Here is a 21,855-nt window from a genome sequence, read left to right as displayed (position 1 = left end):
TTGCCCTCAAAGAGCACCCTTCCTGCAAGTGAATCTGTAAACGCTGCATTAGGGTGCCTTTTTTCTGGATAGTTAGAAAAAGGAAAAAAGGTATTGCTGCTTTCTTCCTGGAGTTCTAAAATATCTTGCAGAATACAGTGTTCGTTCAGAAAACTTACTCAAGAGAAGCAAAGTTGATAATGAATGAGGTCATCCATTTACATTAAGCACTGCTTTTAGAATAACCAAACCTACTTGGGAAATGCCAAAGTCAAAACGATCCATGTGACCTGACTTCATTCCTCTTGGGCTTTCATTAACCACTTAGCTTAACTATGTGGTCATGCCCTTTTTTTCCCCTTCCCCCCTCTAAGACAGGATCCTGCCCCATTTAGCTCACAGAACAGGTTACCTGCTGAATGAGCAGCAGTTCAGCATCTTGTTTTATTTTTGCTTAGTGTAGGTTGACTTACACTTATTTAAACCCCACAAGCAAGGCAGAATCATTATCTTGCAGTCATTCCTTTAGTTCATGAGTTTAACAGATATTCACGAATGTATTTGAGAACAGAGGTATTAGATTAGAAGTTGATGTTAAATCTCAGTTTTGTAGATGTGGATATAAATAGCATGAAGTTTTAACACCAATCATATCCACTAAATATTCATCCTTTTCCAGTCAAACTTGACCCTTTTGTACCCTTCTCTCTTCAGCAGTTCAGCCCTGCCCAAGTCCTGTTTTCCCCACTTAATCACTCCATGTATTAATCTCTCAGATTTTTCTGTTTCTTTGCCAGTCTCTTTATCCAGATGTTCTTTTCTCCCAAAGGCTGCAGACATTAATGCTTTTCAAAGAAGGAGTTACCAGAGTTTTTAATATGAGGAAAAACTGCACTTTTTTAATACTCTTGTTCTTGTCAAGATGTTAAACTGTTTTAGCTGAAGTTTTCTTAAACACTAACAGGAGCTATAACTCTCCATGAGAAACGGAGGCATCCCCCTTTCCCCTCTAGCAGTCAAAATTGTTAGAATGGCAGTTATAAGTCTTTGCAAATACAGGCTTGTATTGGAGGTCTTAGGCACGACAATTTACACAGTACCTCCCACCCCATCTATAGTTATATTACTAAGAGAACAGCACTGAAGTTGTTAAAAAAAGTAAGTTAAAGTATATTTGGACATAGTACGTTCTGTGAAGTCACACGATCACTCCTCTTGTCTATGTAACACAGTGCAATTCACATGATAAGGCAGCGAGGCAGAGCAAAGGCCATCTACCAGATGGCTGTCCTGGAGGCCACAGTGTCTTCTTCCTCTGTTGAAATGAATTAATACTCTCAGGAGTATGCACAGAAGCTAGTGGAGTAGTTAAGGAAGAGTATGTAAATACTTGCCACCTTCTTTTAAACAAAATGCTTCTTACATGTTACATTGTGAGAACAGATTAAGTTTTGTTCTCTGATGATACAGGAAGGTTTGGGTCAGTTCTGATTTTCTAAGAAGTTCTGGAAGAACCTGGTAATTGGAATAGTGTGAAAAAACCTCTGATGTTTTTAAGACTGAGCCCATGACTGGTTTAATAAAGAGGTTTTATGTTGTCACTGCACTAGCAAAGGACATTGCAACTCAAGAACATAGGACTGGAAGGGAGCCTTGGTTCTCCTTCCAGACTTCTGTGTATTGAGTCTATTTTACACCCTTTATTTTGTTCTTCATTTTCTTTTTTTATTCCTCATTAAAACTTGTTTTCTGGTCCTTCACTGCCGTAGTGTAAGTGCCTGCTTCATCACTGTGGATCAGCTACAGTTTGTACTCAGGCCCAAATTCTCTGATTCTCGCTGCCTCCCTGCAGTGACGCTGGGTCAAGTCTGCAGTGATCCTGCTGGCTCTTCAGGTAGAGGAACACCAATATGTGCTCGGATGCATTTGAGTTCTGCCTCTGCAGGCAGTGTGGATGGAAACTTCTTGAGCTATCAATGTGGCAAACTCAAGGCTGTATTTACACACATTGGGAGAGAAGTAGACACTTAGCTGTAAGAGAGCTGTAAGAGGAGCGCTGTAAAAAAAAAAACCAAACCAGTAGTCCATGACAAGAGTTGCGCTGGGAGTTGTTAGATAAATCTGAACTATTATGAACTGTGAAGGTTAGTACCAGAATACTTTAAAGCATAAATTTCTGAAACTAAAGTATTGTGTCAATTTTTATAACAGACAGTGGTTTGCAGCATGTTTTATTTTAGGGTTTATTTTATTTTATTTTAGGGTTGGTTTGTGTTTTGTTGTTGCCTGACCATTACTTTCTGATTTATACCCGTCTCTCTATTAAGTATGTAAATAAGTGCGCCTAACGCAGTAAACACTACTCTGTTTTGTAAGCAGGTCTTAAAGATACTTTCAACATCCTTCGTTCACACACTTTGCTAGGCTATTTTTGAGATATGCTTAGATAAAAGTTACCTGGTGTCAGTCAGAAGCATAAACCTCTTTGAAAAAGAGTTCTAGTTAGATGAATTTTCAGAACTAAGTTACCTAATCCTCCGTTTTTTAATATTATAGGGATAATTTTTAGAGTCAAAAAAACTCAGACTGAGGAGAAAACGCTTCTACTTGTAAAATAAAAATTTGACAATATTTTAATAAAATATGAAGAATTAGAAGCTAGTCATGCACAAGCTTCAGATAGGAAGTAGTTACTGCTTTTGTTCACCAGTCCAGAAAAAGTAGTATCTGAAATTATTTTCTACTTATTCTGAAAATAATAATAATAATAGTCGTAGTAGTAGTAGTAGTAGTAGTAGTAGCAGTAACCTTAACAATGTGGAGTGAATGGCAAACGTATTTTGAAGTTAAGATAGTCTGTGGGTAATGTAAGTTGCATCTGTACCAGTAAGTTGCATCTATACAAGAGTTATCCAGAGGTTTCAGGTTGCTCTCTTTCCCTTTCTAATCCACATGTTGGTACATAAAATAAGTTATATGTTTTCTAATAGGTATGTGACTTGTTCAGATTTATTGCAGTGACTTTAGTGCAGCAGCATATCAGCTGAAATTGTTTTACATGGTCTTGAATCCTTTTAGATCAGCAATTAGCCTTTTAGTCTTCTGCCACACAGGTGAATATGTAGCTTCAAAGCATCTTTTTCAGAGTTCAGTACAGTCTTGGGCATCAGAAAAGGAGTATGGCTTTTCAGAAGAAGTGCTGCACTATATTCATCATGTTTATTCACCTTTTTGAGCATTAGACACGTGTTTTGAGTCACAGGAAGCTGAGGAAAAGGGAAAGGCCATGGATGATTCATGGAGTGCTCTGCTGCAGGCTGTGTATTGCCTGAAGGTGCAGCTAGGACTTGGGGTGATCTGGTGATGATAGTGCCTGTTGTAGCCTCTGTTGGCTTGCTCCCTCTCAGGGCTGGCATTTGCTGGCCCATCGGCTGCCACAGCTCATGACAGCCCCAGTGTGGAGGCTGCACTCAGAACAGCTTTGGAGCTGTTGGCAGCTTGGGTGAGTTCAGCCACAACTCGTCATGGGTGATCGGTGGCTTAAGAAAAGGGTGGTTGGTTCTTCCCCAGAGGAAAATGATAGCATGAGCACAAGTTCTGTTTGTGGAGCAATAAATACATTGTTTCTTGAACCTCTGAGAGGAGAGACTTTGGGACAAAAAGCAAGGCATTTAAAATGAAAGGAAATAATTGGAGTAACTTTATAGAATCACTGTGTCTGGCTTTGAAAATAAGTGCCTTAAGATTGCCTTGGAATTTATATTGCAACAGGAAATAGTGATATTTCATTGACGTCTTCTAAGTATGTCCTTCCTGAAATGTTTTCCATTTTAAAGCAAGATTGATTTTCAGCTATACCAAAATCATACCATGCTCATTTTATTCATGTTCCTTTCTGTAAGACACAATATTAACTACATATGAAAACCTTGTATGAATTACTTCTGAGATTTAAATGTTCCTTGAAGTAGAACTTAAAGAAGATGTGGCTGAGATCAGCAGACAGGACTTTCATAAGTCATACATTTTGCTGTCATGTCAAAGCAGAGTTTGTAGTTTACTGTAACAAAGTAACAAAACTTGCTTTCCCTAAACTGTTAGAACTATACATTGTCTTTCATACAGCGTGACTCTTGCATAGTCTTATATAGGAGTTTTTCTTCAGAACTTCCTTGTAGCAACACAGATTTTTGAATGCAGAAGGTCAAGATATGTATTAAGCTTTGTATTTTCTTTTGATACAGGCTATATGTGTGGGCTCAGAAAGCATGCAGATAATGTATCCTGCAATCTTCGACCAGCTGTTGGCCTTTGTAGAATTTTCCTGCAAGCCTCCCCAGTATGGACAGCTGGAAACAAAGCACATTGCAAATGCAAAGTATAATCAGGTAATTAACTAGAGATCTTGCTTGTTTCACTTGGCTGGTGAACCCATTCTGCTTCAGATATCGGTTGTTTACCAAGATGTGTTTATTCCATCTGTAAAAACTTTGCTGTGCATGTTAATATGTTAGCTTATTAGTATTTTTATCATGCTTTCATTAAGTTCATTTGCTCTGTTTGAATTCTACTTTGCTTTTACACTTGGCATTCCTCCGTGCAGGAAAGGTCTTGCCTGGACACCAGACATAATGAATGTGTCTGAATTTGTCTAGTGAATTAATCTAAAATAACTTGTCCTACATGTGATACCAAACTTAATGGAAAGATAATAATTTTGAATGGAGAAAATTCCATCGAGCTGCAAAGTTTTGAACTGCACGTGCTGTAGAGAAATGGGACATGTTCAATAATTCCTCTTATCTGTGTAGTCTGCTGTTCACTAAGCATGAGCATCTGATTCACTGTAATCAAAGAGGTACCTATTATGTATGTATTAATTCTTCTTATTCTATTTGTCCTGCAACACAATGGAATCACACTAGATACAACTATTTGCACCGGTGAGTTAAATTTCCTTCGAGATTGTCCTAATGTAGTTGTCTTGCCTAGACTGCAAAGTTTCTCCTACTTCAATGTACTTTACTTCAATGTAGAGTACATTTTCATAGTCAGACTACTTTGTATTTGCAGTTTTGTTGCTTGGACCATATTCTTAGCAAACCTTGCATGCATTAAACTGAGAGTTCAATGCAAAACATACATTTTCTGCTCCTTAATAAATATGTTTTCACATACAATTCAGTAATTCACCAATTTCTTTTCCTAGGCGGAATGGGTAGCATTGAATTATGTACCATTTGCTGAGAGATCCTTGGAAGTTGTTGTGGACTTATACCAAAAGACAGCTTGCCATAAAGCTGTGGTAACGGAGAAGGTTCTTCAGAACATTATCAAGGTAAAAGTGTGTCCTGCATATTCTCTGAATTCAGTGAGCTTATACTGAAAATCATGAGTTTTATTTCGAGCTACTGCTGATAAACACTTTCTGGGAAGCTTAAAGCTTTGGTAAACAAATTGGTAGTTTATGAAGGTGAGCAGCAGGTAGCAGTTTCTTTTGAAGCTACAAGGCTGTTGATTAGGCTGTGTGTATTGTTCTTTAGCCCAATAACGTAGGCATCAGTACTTCAGTGTTAAGATAAAAATTAGCAAATGTGCTAGGCCACAGAATAGTAACCTTTGAAAGTATTATGCACCTGAATCTGATAAGCAGCCCTTTTAGTAAATATGGCACTGAAGGCCCATGACCAATTTAGCATATAGCATATATACTTTGGGGACTTGTGCTCTACCTGTTACTTTTCATTTGCTTTTAATGACTCTGTGTGTCATTAATGTAGCTATGAAAAGTTACAGGTGCACAAATGTGCCTTTAAGGCGAAATTGCCAATCTCTTTAACTTTTTCTGACTTTGTTTCCATTTTAGCAAATAATTTTGGTAAACACTAGAAGTTGTAGTAAATGTCTGAAAAAAATGTATGCAGCCTTAGGTTTCTTTGGAATGAGTTGGCTGACATCAGATTGTTTCTGTATAGAAACTCAGAAACCTGAATGTATTTAAAATAGTTGTGTGGTATTATTTTGAATTTGTTATGAATGAAATATTTGTATTTCAAAGTTAATGTTGTTTTACACTTCTGTTGTAATGGGATAGGTGAAACAGATAAAAGCACCGTGTTAATGTTCACAGTTGATAATAATGTGATCTATTGCAGTAGATGAAAATGGTTTAAAAATTATTTTTCATGTCTCTAAAGCCCGTGGTGATGCCAGAATTAGATTTGTCCCCTATGAACAATAGTAGCAGAAGAAAATACTCTGTTTAGAGGGCTAGATCCTAGCTCTCATGATGTTTGGCAATAGAGAGTTAATTACAATTTCCTCTTTCCTCCTTTTGCTATCCTCAAATCAGAGGCTTCACTAAAAGCATTGGGGGTATATGTGTAATGCCCGAATTTAGTCACTATGTATTTGAAATTTAAATTAAACAATTACTTTTCCAAGATAACTTGGTATCAGGTTCTAGTTAGTTTGACTAACAATACTAGAAGAAATAGATATAGCATAAAGAGGACGTATGCTTCATGTTTTTAAACTCATGAATTACTTTCTTTTATGGATATTGAAGCTGTCTACCTAAAAGACTTAAAATTTGCTGTGTTTTCATCTGCTATACATTTGAGTTATATTCCAGCCTTTATCTTAGAATTTCACTCACTCTTTCTGCTTTTAAACTTCATGTGGTTTAACAATGAGCAACAGTCGGGTGTCTTGCAGTGGTTATGTATACAGTTCAACTTTTGCATATTAGGAAAAGTTGAAATTTAATGAGGCTTTTTTTCCTTACTTGAGATGGGAATGGGAATAAACTCTCCAGAATATACTCATGATAACAACCTGCCTGCAATCTGTTAGATGTTAGGAAAGCCCATTTGTCAGGCTTAGCAGAAATGGTGGCTGGCAATACAGAAAAGGAAAATTAGTATGCAATTTCATAGTGTAATTGATAATGGATCAACTCTGACTTCTGACCTTGTACTTGGCAACAGACCTGTGCTTTAGCCAGCTGGTATATGGTAAATCATCTTATAATTATGTTTTTAAAAGAGTATCTTGTATACCAGCAGAAAAGTTAGGGATGTTTACTATCATCTATGACAGTCTCTGCCAAGATCTTATGCAGAAACCTGTCATATTCTTAGATTTGTCTGAGCAAGTATAAATTTTGTTTTGATTTTCATTTTGCAGACACTAAGAATACCTCTCAGTCTGAAATATTCCTGTCCTTCTGAAAGCACATGGAAGCTGGCTGTTTCCTCTCTTCTCAGAGTTCTCTCTATCGGACTACCTGTTGCGAGGCAGCATGCATCCTCTGGAAAATTCGACAGTATGTGGCCAGAGCTAGCAAATACTTTTGAAGACTTTTTATTCACCAAAAGGTAAATGCTATTTCCTTTTTTTTTTTTTTTAAGCTGGAAAATACTTGTAATTAATTTGCTCGGTAAATGTGTCAGTAAATGAGTTCAGTAAAAATAGCCTTCTCTTTAGAGATATTTGATATCTGCAAAATTATTTTCATGAATGAAGGAAAAAAGGTAACCAATCTATCTACTTTAAAGAAGTATAATTTTGGAAAGTAGTAGAAAAAACTTCACTCAAAAGGTGACATGTCAGAGCAAGGAAGAGCTCAGCTGACCTCTGAATACAACGCATGGCCTTTCTGATCAGGCCAAGGAGTTCTGTATGGACTCCCAAGGATGTCTACTGTAGATCTGATAAAGAGTTACTGATGTGTACTGGGTTGCGACAACTTTTTTTTAGTCAAGGTGAACACCATTAACTGTCTGTATTTCTCGAGTTCCATCTTGAATTATTCCACTTACTATGGATTTTGGAAAATTATTTCTTACATTGCTGTTCACTTAGAAGCCCATCGTTGTCTTGCATTTGTTTCTACCCAAGATAAATTGACTGCACCTTAATAATTAACCATGCTTTATTTATAATACACTGTGAGATGTGTAGCTAAATAGTCAGATTTATAACCAGACAGGCAGATGTATTAAGTACTTGCATAATCTCTCAGGAATAGAACATGGTAAATGTAGGCATGCTGAGAAAGTCCAGAAGTGAAAAATAATGATGATCAGAGTCTTAGGCAATCTGATCTATTCATTTCTGCAACCAAAAGAATATACTATTGGGAAGACAGGATACATCTTCAGAATATGGCAAAAGATTGCTCCAGAGAATGTTTATTTTCCTTTGAGAATGGGTAAAAGTGGATGTCAGTACAGCAACGATTCTCTAGGTTAGACGTTAAGGAAGCCTTTTGCTGTAAGGAAGGTCAGGTGTTGTAGAAGATTGCTTAGGATCGCTATGGAATTTCCATCTTCTGTGAACATCTGTGGGTAAGCATCATTTAGGAGTAGTTTAAGCATGTCTAACGGTGCCTCAGATTAAAGGACGATGTGACGATGAAAAATCTAATTCCCTGATTTTCTGTGTGTATGCTGATTTCAGTAACAAATTAATCTTTTTTCCTAATAGAAAGTGGTAGGGTTCTTCTGTACCTAACACTAATATGCTGTGTATTTGTGTGTGTAGTTTTCAAACACACAAAAATCAGTAACCAAACACAGCTGTATTTACTAATGGTGAATAAATAGCAGCTTGCCCAAAACAGACAAAAAGTAAATACCAACGAAAATTAATTTTAGAGAGACGTGTTAGTGAAAGCATTTGTAATAAAGAAACGTTTTGGAATTTCATCAGTAGGGTTACGTGACAATTGAATGAAAACCCTTTCTTTCGTTTTTGCATTTACTTCAAAGAAATATTATTAATAGGAGGACCTTAAAATAAAGACACTTGTCAAGACTACATTAAAGACACTTTAACCATCCAAGTTTTTGTTTTGATGCCTCACCGTTTCTTTAATTTAAAACAATCTTTGCAGTATCTTGTTTGATTTCAGCTGTGGTTGGCAGTCCTGCTTCAATTCTGAGACGGGCACTCCAGACCAGCTAACACCCTATAATCAATAACATTGTTGGGTTTAAAAAATTCAAATGAAAGTTTTTCAAGTTACTGAAGAAGAACGTATGTTCCCTTAGAAGTTACTTTGGGAATACGTACTACTATTTGCTGTAATTGAATAATTCCTAAATATCTGCAAAACAGATAAACATACCCATTTTGCATGTTTTTTGCTGGCCCAGACTGGCACTGCTGTAGTTTTGGGTATTAATCATTCATAAATCCAAGGAAGTAAGATTATCACAGATATTCAGTATAATTCAAGATAATCCACATCATCTGCATGACCTTTCTGGCCAAATATCTTGTCTATTTTTCTTGATTTACAGCGAGTGATTTATACTTTTCTTGAAAGTTGTTTCAACCACAGAAATCCCATCTTAACATGTTGCTTGCTAGAAACAATCACTGTTGGAGTCAGCTCTAACAGCTTTTGCCAGCTGGCATACATGGGCAAATACTCTCTAGGGGTAAAAGAAAAATAGTACTTCTGTGAATATTTATGATGCCCTAAAACTTGTCTGTCTTCACTTAAGTCTGGTTTTGCCTCTTTACATACAAAATGTGTTTTAGGGATCAGCATTTTCATCAGAATTAAAGATGTTCTCAGAGTGAGTTATATGAAAGTTTTGTATTCTCTGCCTTAGAAGCTTTAAGGTACAAAAGAATTGACAATATTAAAAATAGGCTGGTGGTTTATAGAACCATATGGCTACAGCAGGATAATTTGCCCTGTTATTATAATTAATGGCCACTGCGATTACTCTCTCCAGCTTACTAGTAGATGATTTTTGATTATATTGTTGTGTGGCTATTTAATGTCTGATTTGCGGTTGGTGGTTTTTTGCCCCCCCCCCCCCCCCAATATCCACCTTTTCTAAAAAGCAGTTTGTCTTCCCAAGTGCATGATCTTCCTACTTGCAATTTTAGAGCCCTGTCCCTTGGTGGCTTTAGGCTAGATAACCTTTTGGTTCCCTCTGTCAGCCTGAGAGCTTTGTGGTCCTAAAAGAAGTTAAAGCTCAGAAAGGAGCACATCTGCCTCATGTCCTTAGTCAGGACAATTAGTAATAGCAGTCATTTCTCCTTTTCTTCATCTTCTTCCTCCTCCTCCTCCTTCCCACAATGCTCCTGAAGCGTGTCTCTTGTTGTGGTGCACAGAGGGCTCTAGGGGTAGCTGTGGAAGTTCCCCATGTTGAGGTAATTCTCCTCCGATTTCCTTTGGTTAAGTCCTTCTGCACTTCTGTGCAAGATACTGTGAAACCATTCTTGACACATAGGGCAACCTGTCCAGAATTTTCAAATTTACTGTGTTCTTTCAATTTCTTTTTCTTTGTTAAAGTTCTAATAGAAAAAATGTTAATCATAGCAGTGTCTTATTCCAGAGTAATTTGGAAGAATCTATTCACTGCTTTGAAAGTAACAGCTAAAATTTATCACTGAGTTGAGGTACATGTCAACCTTCGGATTACAGGAGAAGGCAATGGGAATGTACTTTCCAGCTGTTCATGTTGGTCCTTTGTTTTAGGCCAACTAGATGGTATAAAAGCTGATTTTCAGGGATTTATTTGTATTAACGATGAGTTGTCTTTTAAAACTTTTGACAGTACTTGGATTTTTGTCTGCATCACCAAAATCAATTCACCAGAGCACAGATGAGGAGATGAGAGCACCCTGTGCTCGTAGTCGTGTGACTTGTAAACTTGACTGGGTTTTAGTGACCCCGTTGACCGTGACTGTGGCTGAGAGTCACTCATCCCTGGTGGCTTTCCAACTCACAAATATGCCATGCGGGACAGGGGGGTTATTAAGTTGGGTGCAGAAGGGCGCAAATCTGTCTGTGTGGCTGAAGACCAGCATGGATTAAAAAGGTTCTGGAGCACAAAGAACTTGGAAAATGCAGTTCAGAGGCACCCCAGGAGGCTATCGGTGAAACAGTGACAGCATTACTGTGTTATCTTGATTCTCACCATTATCCAGCATGTCACCCCTTTTGCCAGGAATACAGTCAGACCTGAGTGCAGTTAGAACTGAACATTTACTTTCTTAAGCTGACATTCTGTAATGTTTCCTAAGTGCTCTGCTTCAAGGAAACTGAAATGTTTTGTCACAAAGAAACTCACTTTTCTTCCTTCACTCCTGTGTACCTTTTCACACTCCACACTTTCCACTGCATTCCAGCCTTCATGCAAAGCTAGGGAAATAGCCCAATTCCTTTTGTACCTGCTCTTCAAACCCTTATTCTTCAATGCTGACTTAGCACTGCTGGGATGGTTCTAGATAGGAAATATCTGCATCTCTGTAAAACTTGGAAATGTCTCATTGCAGTCAGCCCTCCTTACTAAACACTGCACAGCAGTGCGTATTGTTTCATTTTTGTGTGCACATTCTCCAAGTTTCTACCTGGCTGAGGACAGAGTAGAAAGATAACACTATTTCACAGATGCTCTACATTTTAAATCAACATTTTAAATGATTTTCTGATCTATCTCATAATTCTTCTAATCACTGTGGTCCTAGAAATCGCATGTGTTAGCCTAATATTGCTTCCGCCAGTGAAACTGAGTTGGCATTCGTTAGGCAAGGGGTCACTGTGGTTAAAACCCCTTAACTAAAGCTCTGCGAATCTGGTTTAAAATGGTGAACCTCCTCTGCATGGTCTTGCCTCTGTCTTTTGGACAGGAACAGGTTTTCAAGCCAGCTATGGGGCTGAATGAGAGGAGATACTGATTGATGTTTAAAAACTAAAAAGCACACCAGAAATAGTCTGCAGCTTTGTACATCAAGAAATTTCAAATATTAACGAAAAGAGCCCAGGTAAATGAAAAAGAAAAATGTTACTGTCATAGAGAATTAACAGCTTCTGAGCAATAAGCTTCAGCTTTCAGCTGCTTTTGCCTTTTTATTTTTGTAAAACAAGTTACAGCTGAGGAGGCTCAATAATCTTGATTTTTATTATAAATCAAAATGACATTTAAAAATTAATACATTTCATGTAACTTAATTTACACAAAATCGTCTTCTAGTAAGAGCCTGGTCTGTTTATTATTTCATAACATTCTTCTTCCCAGAGGCTTCCATGGAAGCATGTCAAGCCATTATATAAAATAAAATTCAACAAACGTTTGTGTATATATAATTTACTAGAGCAGAAGTCTGCGCTCACATGAGGGAATTAAATCAATACTCTCCAAAAAGATGCTTGAGAGCAGAGTGCTGGTGTGCACAGTGGGACTCTGGGTGGCTGGGAGCTTTGTTGTTAGGCTCCAAAGCCCTCCCTAAGCAGCAGGCAGCAGCTGCAAGCTCTGCACCTCGGAAAGCCTGCACATAGCAACAGTCCACATCGCACTGCCTGCCTCTCACCTTCCCTGGATCCTGGCCCTTCGTGGTGCAATTCGGCTGTATCACATCAGACCAGCAAAGCTTTTGGCCCCTAGATAGATGTTTCATATAGAAGTCTGTTTACCTGGGAGTAATTTGCTACGTGAACAAGTACGTAGCGTAATCTGCAGCACATAAGGCAGATCAGATATGGATGGCTGGGCAGAAAGGTCTTAACACCTCTTTAAAGTAAACCTTAGCTCAGAGGCAGTCAGTCGTGAATTAGGAGGTGTCAGAGTGAAAGCTTCCCATGTATGTCAACATGACCTGCATTTGTATGCACCATGATAGTTTACATTACTATTTACAGGTTTTGCATAGTTCCTTTTGTAACATGTAAAGAAGTTTATTGACTGAACAGCTGCTTAAAATTTTGCTTTATTCTTTGTTTTCAACAATAACTCCAGACTTCCTGACTGCCTAACACACAAATCAGTAATAAATACAGTATTTCATATTTTCTTCTTTGGCATTTTTCAAACAGAAACATAAGTACATACTGTCATAATTGTCAGTACTGAAAATCACCTGTAGGTGTGCAGACTGAACTTCCAGTTTCTTATGCTAAGTACTCAGAAGCCTATCTTGGAAAAATCTCATTTGACTTGGTCAGCATCATATAGGAGCACCGGGAAAAACAAAACTAAGCAAAAACTGTTAACTAAACTAACCAGAATCAAATGAGATTTAGAAGCCTCCAGAGTTCTTAAACCTTTCATTAACACTGTGAGTGGGATGGAGAAGAGGGGCCCAGACGAGTACCCTTACGAGGACAAGGCTGGCACAGGTCCACAGTCGCCTGTTTGGTAGTTGCCTTGCCAGGGAGCACGTGCTTAGCTCTGAGCTACCCACCACATGGCTGTGATTTCCTGGGGAGGGACAGGGGGTGGAGGAAAAGCTGGGGGCTGGAGAGGGAGTTTGGAAACCAGCCAAAAGATGCTGCTCTGCCTGTCACTGCAGTACGGCACTGATTCCTCTGCTTACAGAGCAGCTTGGCTCTTTGTTCAGTCCAGAGCGTGCTTTTCCTTGCATCTGCCTATCCTGCCATAAATTAAGGAGGGAATGTTGTGGAAGACTGACCGTATCATTTTCCTTCCTTCTCAGTAGTGACCGTTCTGTGTACTTAATCAGATGGTTTCTCTGGAGGGGAAAAAAAAAGCATTGTCTAATTTCAGATGCATTGTAATACACAAGCATACACAACAGCAGCGAGTTGAAGTACCACAGGCAATCTTAATTCCAGTATTTATAACCATTCTTTCAAGTGGTCAAATTTCCAACTGTTCCTCAGCTTGAAGATGTTATATAGTTATTTAAAAAAAAAACCAAAGTAAACTTATGAGAAAAGGAGAGAATTTAATATATGAAATTATATTGACCTTATATCTTGCCTTGTCTCTGATTTTTGTTGAAAAGCTACTGGTTATTCCATTACCTCTAGTGACATGTTACCTTCAGGGCAAATCAGACACTGCAGAGAAACTGAACCCGCAAACCAGTGCGTTTTGCAACTGTCTTTAAATTTCAGAGAGACATGGACAGGAAGATTCCAACTTCTGCTCAATGTCGTAACAAGCAGAATGGCATAACTAGGTCAGGACAGGCACGTGTCTAGATGTGCTGCTTCTGTTGAACTAGTGGGATACCTAAGGAAGAGTGCAAGGTGACCACATAGTGATATTTTCATGATAAGCTCCTTCAGCTTCCCAGTTTACGTAGCTCAGAAAGTTCTTGTACCACAGGTGGTCACTGGCTCATAATTGATGTTTCTTCTAATAATTTTGCAAACTGTATGTTGAATCTGTGCAGATTTTAGCAGGCAATCCTATGATTATGGGATTATAAACAAGGTATTTCAGAGTTTCTGTTGTGTGAAGTATCTTCTTTGAGGATTTTTTTTCATGCCCCTAAGTGCAGTAGAAGTAGATCTGTAAAGCAGAACTGTTTATGGTGAGGACCCATCACCTGCAGAGTGCTTGCTTTGGGTGTTTTATCTCAGAGTCGGTGTAGTCTGGCTTCCTGTTGGGCAAGCATCTTTGAGAATTTGGAGTACATTTTTTGGTTTAGTTTCATTGGAAATTATTCCAGTTCTGTGCACTGTAAGACCAGACATGAACCAAGGTTTATAAATGGGGATGTCTAAGTTTAACATGAAAAGCCCATGTCTGATCTAAACCAAAACACTGATGTAGGCCATCAGCTGAAGTAGTTGATTGCTGTCTAAGTAGGAGACCGTTCCTTTCTGTCCTGCTGAGGAACTTGGCCCAGCAGAAGCATATCCAGCAAAGGAAAGGAATGTGAATTCACTGAATTCAAAGGACAAGGAAGGACTCAATAAGTAAGATAAAACTTCAGCAGAGGAAACTGCATGACTGATGGTTGGCATAAAATTTCCAATCAAATTATACAAGAGTTCCAAATTTACAAGCAGGTAAGATAGGATCTTGTAAAGTATTGGGTAGTTTTCATGGTTGAATCACTTCTGAACATTCAATCTGTAAATAAATTTTTATATGCAATGAAATAGCTGCAAAAAGTTCTGAATTTCTTCAAAACGGTTGTTTGTGAAATAGGTTTGTCTCTTCATAAACTTCATTAAGAATGAGAACAAATACATAATTTCAGTTAACACGGAAAAAGACAAAGTAATGTCCCATTAATGAAAAGTGTGTTTCATTAATGCAGAAGAAAATGTAAAATTAAAATTAAGTTTTTTACGGTTGTACTGCTGAAAATTAAAAGTCTCCCTTATCTTGCAAAGTGAGAGAAAAATAAGAATGTAATAAACTGTGATCCCTTGGTGATACCTTCACAGACTCATTTTAACAGATGTTGTGGCTTTTGCACATACAAGACAAAGTTTACTAAGAGTGTGTCCAAGAGAGATTACTTTGAGATGCCTATGAAAAATGGTGTTGATAATTCAAATTGTTAATCAGGTCCATCAGTTGTAACTCTTCAATTTTAGTGTTTTACTACTTTTTTCCTTCGAATCATTTTTATCATCATTATTCATAAGATTTTATTCTCAGATGTTAATCATTACCACATAATATTACCAACCTGATGCATGTAATAACTTTAATGTGTTTTCCCGTACTTATCTCCTTACACATGTTGTGAATTTAAAACTATAATGTAGTATTTTTGGTTTTAGTACACCGCCTGATAATCTCTCGATTCAAGAATTTCAGAAGAATGAGAGTATTGATGTTGAGGTAAGGAGACTATAACAAATACACTGTTGAACATAACGAGACAGTGACATTCACAGTTTGTATTTAGTTCTGAATAATTTTTTAAAAAGTTACCCATTCATTATTTTTTCTGTGATGTTATTTTCCGTTTTGAAAACAAGACAGGAAATTCATAGGGTCAGAATTTGGCTGCTTCAGAGTTATACAGAAAGTAGGAAGCAGCATGTCAAAACCTACTTCTTGTCCACTCCAGTTCAAAACAGCATCGAGTGGCTCCACCAAACGCGTTTCTGCCTCTAACCCATTATCCGATTCTTACTTGTTATGTTATTTCCAAGCAGTTACACAGGTAACTGTAAACCATGGAGGAAGCTGACAATGAAAGCTGAAGTGAGTTCTTTCTGTGCTGGGGAGGGTGTTCAGTGAGCAATGACATCGTTGTCCTCTGAATGTGTTCTCAATACTGAAGAGCTTGTGCATAAATGCAGAAATGATATCTTGTTTGTGCAGTACATAGACTCCTGCAACCATAAAAGAGGTCATGTTTGGCTGGATAATGCTAAAGAAAATTAGGAGATGATGATACCTGGAACGGAGAGGACTGGTCCCCTTTCACTGCAGGACTAAGAGTGGCAGACCAGGGATTAGGGGTACAAAGGAAAAGGAGTTGCAGAGAAGACGTGGCAATGTCTGGGTTTGACCGCCTGTCATCTCTTCAGAGCAGCAGATGGGACAGGAAGATTTCTGGATGCAAAGCAGGAGCAGTTCTGTTTGCAGCAAGCAGAACTCAAGATCTGATGCTTAATTTATGGAGATCTAAAGCCACTTTGTTCCTGAATGGGAGCATCAAGACCATGGATAGAAATTTCAGTAATGTGCATTGCCTTAAGCTTGTTTAGATAATTAACTTCACTTGCTCTGCTCTGCAGATGTCACATTGCAAGCATGTGATGTATGTGCTCATGTCACAGCGAGGATGTTGAATGGGGTGGAGGCAGAGGGAGACTCCTGATGTTAGATCTTCCTCTCTTTTCACAACCAGAAATTCCACTTGAAGAATATACTTCAAATGTCAGTGGAAATCTGAGTGATAACTGCGTCATAAACTCTGACAAAAGCAGGAAAATAAAAGTTTATTATCTCAAGTTTAATGTTACACACAAGACCACAATTTTTGGACATATCTGCAAATTTTAAAAGCTAGCTTTGGAATATTTTGTGAAGTTTCATTAGGCATGTCTCTTTTGTTTAATGTTTCTGTCTTCTTCATACTAGAATTACAGCTTTAATATTCAGAAAACCAACATAAATATATTTAATTTATTTTAGGTGGTGCAGCTTATCAGCACAGAGATACTGCCGTATGCTAATTTTATTCCTAAGGAATTTGTTGGTCAGATAATGACTATGCTCAATAAAGGCTCAATACATTCTCAGTCATCCTCCTTTACAGGTATGGTACCTGAATGACAAAAGATACGGTGTTTAAATCTACTGGAAAGTAATAAAAATGTTGACAGTATTTATTCTGATAAAGGCTGGAAGCTGGCATGTATTCACTATAAACTGATACCCAGCTTGTTTTCAGAAACTGTCTTTTTATTTCGTGGAAGTGGCTGAGCATTCTTTGCAATTTTAAAAAAATTATTTCCTTATGTCTTGGTCAGTACCATGTCTAACGTTGTACTTCTCTTACTTTATATTTATACTTTCTACATAGTTTGTTTTGCATTGTTCCAGCTGAAATAGTACTAACAGTAATTTCAGGCAATTGTAAGACAGACATAATACCCTGTTCTTAAAAATGAAATGACCTTAGCATAACTATGGTGTACCTAACCAGATACCTTCTCTGCCTTTAAGAAAAGACTTTTATATTTTGGGGGGAAGGATGAAAAAAAGAGACATAAGTATTACAAAGAAAAATATTTGGATTGTGCTGTACTAAATATTAGTACTTATGATGTAGAACATGATGTAGAACATGTTGCAGGGTTTTTTTAAATTGATTTCATATATTAAATTATTAAAGCAATGTCAAGTAGGTAACACATTACTGAATGCGTTGCGTATTTTATTTTTGGAACCACTGTGACTATTGCAGAGTCTGCTTTTCTTAGAATGTATTCTTAACATCTGTTCATAGCACTGTTAATAGCTTTTAATACTAGAGGAGTGATAACCATGTTGCAAAACATAGTAAGCTGACTGAAGCGCGATGTTTAGTGTATTGGCCCGCGTGCTGCACAATGAAATACAACGTTTTCCTTTGACAGAAGCTGAAATAGATATTCGAATGAGAGAGGAGTTTTCTAAGGTGTGTTTTGAAACACTGCTCCAGTTTTCATTCAGTAATAAAGTCACAACTCCTCAGGAAGGCTACATCTCCAGAATGGCGCTTTCTGTGCTCCTGAAAAGGTCACAGGATGTATTGCATCGCTACATAGAGGATGAGAGATTGAGTGGCAAATGTCCTCTTCCACGGTATGTATATTGTCTGTAGGAAATGAAAGGTATTACCAGTGCTTTATGAGAAGGTTGCATTCAAAATATCACTCAATCATTAAAAATTTATTGGCGGAGGGGAGTGAAATGTAAAGCCAGAGAAATGTTTGTGGGGAAGACTTTGAAGAGAACATTGATACCCATTTTTTGTTGAAAAAGCTTTAAATAATCATGGTTGTATTCAGTGCTGCTACACAGACAATAGAAAAGTGACTTGGTAAGTAACATTTTCAGTTTCTGAAGTAAATGTTTCTGGTATCTGTAACATAATATTTCTGAAATCTGATTTTCCTTCATTCCCAATAGAACTATGTATAGTTTCTAAAGTGTGAATCATTACTCAAGTAATTGTTCTTGAAACAGAAAAATTGACCAAAGCACTAGGAAATTCTTTAAATTGGGAACTTACTTAAATTTTGCTTAGGTTTTGAAGGTTTTGATCACGAACAACAAAATTGATTTTCATCTAACAGTTAATAGTATACCTGAGAATTTGAAGATTGAGATGTGTATGCTGTTACTGTTTCCAGTATCAAATTGAAAGCTATCCTAGCTGAGACAGCAACAGTGATGGGAAAGTTAAAGATAAATGAAAACCTTAATCTCTAAATATCCTTTTTTTTTTTAGTAGGCTTCATTGCAGCTGTTTGCATTACATGTTTGTCTTAAGTTTTGAAGAAAACTTATATTCTTGAGACAAAAATGAGTAGTTGACTGTTTGCATTTTTCCCTTTGTAGGCAACAAGTAACAGAAATCATATTTGTTTTAAAAGCTGTCAGTACTCTCATAGATTCACTTAAAAAAACTCAACCTGAAAATGGTAAGTTATTTTTAAGCAATGTGATTCTAAACAAGGTAACATTACATCTGCCACAAAGAGATGTTTATTCTTTCCTGCATCATTTTCACATACATTTGAAAGAAAAGTGTAATCTGTACGATTCCTTATTTTGTAAGTCTGTGTATATGTAGGTGGCAGGTAGATGGAGGAAAAAAAACCCGAAACCCAAAGTTTTCTCCAGTATACCTAAAAGCATAATGTCCTCAGATATGTTTAATAAGACAGAAAACTTCAAATTTTGGTGTCTTTTATTAGAGCTTGGTGTCTTCTAAAAATGAACAAACAAACATTTCCATTAAAATGTATAGAGTTCTTAAATATACGTAGTCTTGCTAGATTCTTCTCATGACACCTGATAGGTTGCTATGGATCACGTTCACATAGGTGCACTCTGCAGTTAAAGGGATGTACAAGTTAAACGTATGGGCAGGCTGTTGGATACAGAAACTTGTGGTCTTGCTTTCCCTCCCTTTCTGCTTTAGGAGCTCCTGTGCCCTGTATTCAGAAAGATCTTAGCTCATTGATCCCCAAGTAGACGGTTGACAAATGTATTTAAAAGGCTGAATTAAATGGAAAACCTCCACTTTGTTTATAATCCTGTGTCCTGTTCCTCTGGCAAGCTGCACCTACTGTATGCATAGAGTTCCCACCAGAAAACTTAGTGAGGAGTCTTAGTTAAACCAGCTGTATTGGACTCTGTGTTGTGTCTTGGTCTAGTGTTTCTTCCTCTGCTTTCTATAGCTCCTGTAATCTGGAATGATTTGAAATTAAGAAAAGACCTCATTGCTGACAGATTTCCAAAAGTGAAATGTGCGTCCAATTCAATTTTCTGTTAATAGCTGAGAAAAGCGGGCAGAATATGTATGTGTTATGGATTTAATAGAAGTAGTATCTTCAGTTCTTCATCCAGAAAACACAGTGAATGACTCATATGTAGAAACACAGGTGTGTAGCACCATGTCATGGATAACCCATCTGGTTTCCAGCTGCTGCTGCTGCAAAAAAGAGTGTAGCTCTCCTGCAAAAATCCTGTATCATATCCAAGAGCCTTGTACAGATGTTGCAGTGTCTATATGACACTAGGTACCTCTGTTTAGGCACCTGAATGTGCCCTTATTTATTCAGGTAGTGAAAAAATCTGTTGTAAGAATTTGGACAGCAGTAAGTGATTTAATCTGTTCTCTTCTTCATTGCAGTTGATGCTAACACATGGGCACAAGTTATTGCCTTGTACCCGACTTTAGTAGAATGTATCACCTGCTCCTCCTCAGAAGTGTGCTCTGCTCTGAAAGAGGCACTGGTTCCCTTTAAGGACTTCATGCATCCACCAGCATCCAAGGTACAGAACGGAGAGTCTTGACCCCATAAAACATTTTATTTTTTTTAATTTTTGATGGAAAAACAGTATCCAAAAATGTTTGTTCCCGGGTGAAGTTTCTCTGAGGAAATCTCTTGTGACTAGTACTTTGGCAACCAACCCGTGCTGACTGCCTTTTAACTGTACTAACAAGAGCTCAGTAATTCATTCATGCAGGCTATATCTCCAAGGTTCCAGAGTGAGTAGCAGTGCAAACCTGTAATAAACTTAACTGAATAGTTGGAATCCTTTATAATCTAATGTACTTGCTACAGTATCTTGAAGTGGTGATTGAAAAGTGGGCTTATGTACAGCTTGTTGTGTATGTGTTAATGATGTAATTAAAAATATTTCAATTCAGTCAGATTTATTAGGCTGGTGTTTTGCACCCTTTTTTTGAAGTACAAATTGTACTAAAATTTTATGCAAGATGGTACTGTAACATTCCATATATCTGTAACCAGCCTTTGTAAACAAAGGGAACTGATATACTTGTGTGTATAATAAATGGTACAGTTCTGTATAAAATAGTTGCATTTATTATTTAAATTCTTTTTAAAATATTGATAATGTTAAATGCTTGAAAATGTATTTATTATGAATAAGTTGTGTGCTTGCATTTTTACTTACTGTTTGCCTTCTGAATTGCCAGATATGCTCATTCATATCTGATCATGTTGTTAGTTTTTGCTTAATTGAATGTATCTTCTCTGTGGTCACTGGTCATCTAAGGAAGGGTCATATGGAAAAAGATGGCAGCGAGCAGGCAGTAGTCTGCTGGTCTCAAACTTCAAAGTAGTTGACCTGAAATAAGTTTGAATATGCAGAAATCTACTGTAGCACTTCAACACTACCATACCTCACTTCATAAGAGATTTGTTTCAAGATGGTTGTTCTACGCAACTCTATCCATTTTTGTAGTTGCAGCCTTGCTTTAAAAAAAAAATACATATTTGAGGATTATTAGCCTTTTTTGACCTTCTTGGCAGGGATTACAGTCTTCGAATCATGACCCAAGAAAGGTGATTTCAAATATCTGAAATACTTGGCTGTAATATTTTGTTCAAGAATTTTAAGTGCTTTGTTTTGTAATATCTTTTCAAGCCAAACAGATTGTTCTAATCTTTTAGTTATAAACTGTGTCTGATATAAAACCATGAGAAGTGTATTTTTGAAGATAGGCACTCATTAGAAGTGCAGTAAAATTTGTCATACGTAAATGTGAATTTGTTTCACGTAATACACAATCAAAGCAAACCACTTTTATTAGTATTGTTTTTAAAGTTTGTGACTTGCACTTAAACTCTTACTATTCAATCATTAATTATTATTTCAATAATGTTTCACCTGTATTCACATATTTTTAACCTATGATGTGAAAGCACAAAGGCCAAATGTTAAAAAAAAAAAGAAGGAAAAAAAAAAAGACAGGTGCCTTTCTATGGATTTCAGAATTTCAGAGCTTACCTTTAGGTTTTTGTTCCTTAAAGTCTTTTGTAGATATTAAAAGATATTATAATGCATAAGAAATGGTATTACATCTGTTTGCTTTATACTTTTCCTGGCTGAAGGGACATTGATTGGTATGTGTGAATAGATGAAGTTGTAGGAGCTTGAG

At 37.2% G+C, this 21,855-nt stretch overlaps 1 protein-coding gene across 3 annotated transcripts in view; it reads left to right on the top strand.

Moving 5' to 3' along the window:
- Nucleotides 1-21,632, top strand: part of MON2 (MON2 homolog (S. cerevisiae)) — a 55,273-nt gene extending 33,641 nt beyond the window's left edge. For 2 of the 3 annotated variants that reach the window (XM_010194401.1, XM_010194400.1), the window contains exons 26-33: nucleotides 4,224-4,367; nucleotides 5,189-5,317; nucleotides 7,168-7,358; nucleotides 15,494-15,554; nucleotides 16,863-16,986; nucleotides 17,810-18,017; nucleotides 18,777-18,859; nucleotides 20,077-21,632. In XM_010194401.1, the coding sequence (XP_010192703.1) occupies nucleotides 4,224-4,367; nucleotides 5,189-5,317; nucleotides 7,168-7,358; nucleotides 15,494-15,554; nucleotides 16,863-16,986; nucleotides 17,810-18,017; nucleotides 18,777-18,859; nucleotides 20,077-20,240 (1,104 nt within the window). In that variant the 3' untranslated portion in view covers nucleotides 20,241-21,632. Of the gene's footprint in view, nucleotides 1-4,223; nucleotides 4,368-4,904; nucleotides 4,923-5,188; nucleotides 5,318-7,167; nucleotides 7,359-15,493; nucleotides 15,555-16,862; nucleotides 16,987-17,809; nucleotides 18,018-18,776; nucleotides 18,860-20,076 lie in introns of all 3 variants that reach the window. The other variant, XM_010194399.1, reaches the window with a different exon arrangement.
- Nucleotides 21,633-21,855: the final 223 nt, after the last annotated feature.

Source organism: Mesitornis unicolor, unplaced genomic scaffold (assembly GCF_000695765.1).
Source record: "Mesitornis unicolor isolate BGI_N332 unplaced genomic scaffold, ASM69576v1 scaffold20161, whole genome shotgun sequence".
Lineage (NCBI taxonomy): Eukaryota > Metazoa > Chordata > Aves > Mesitornithiformes > Mesitornithidae > Mesitornis > Mesitornis unicolor.
This window is presented reverse-complemented; position numbering and strand designations above follow the sequence as displayed.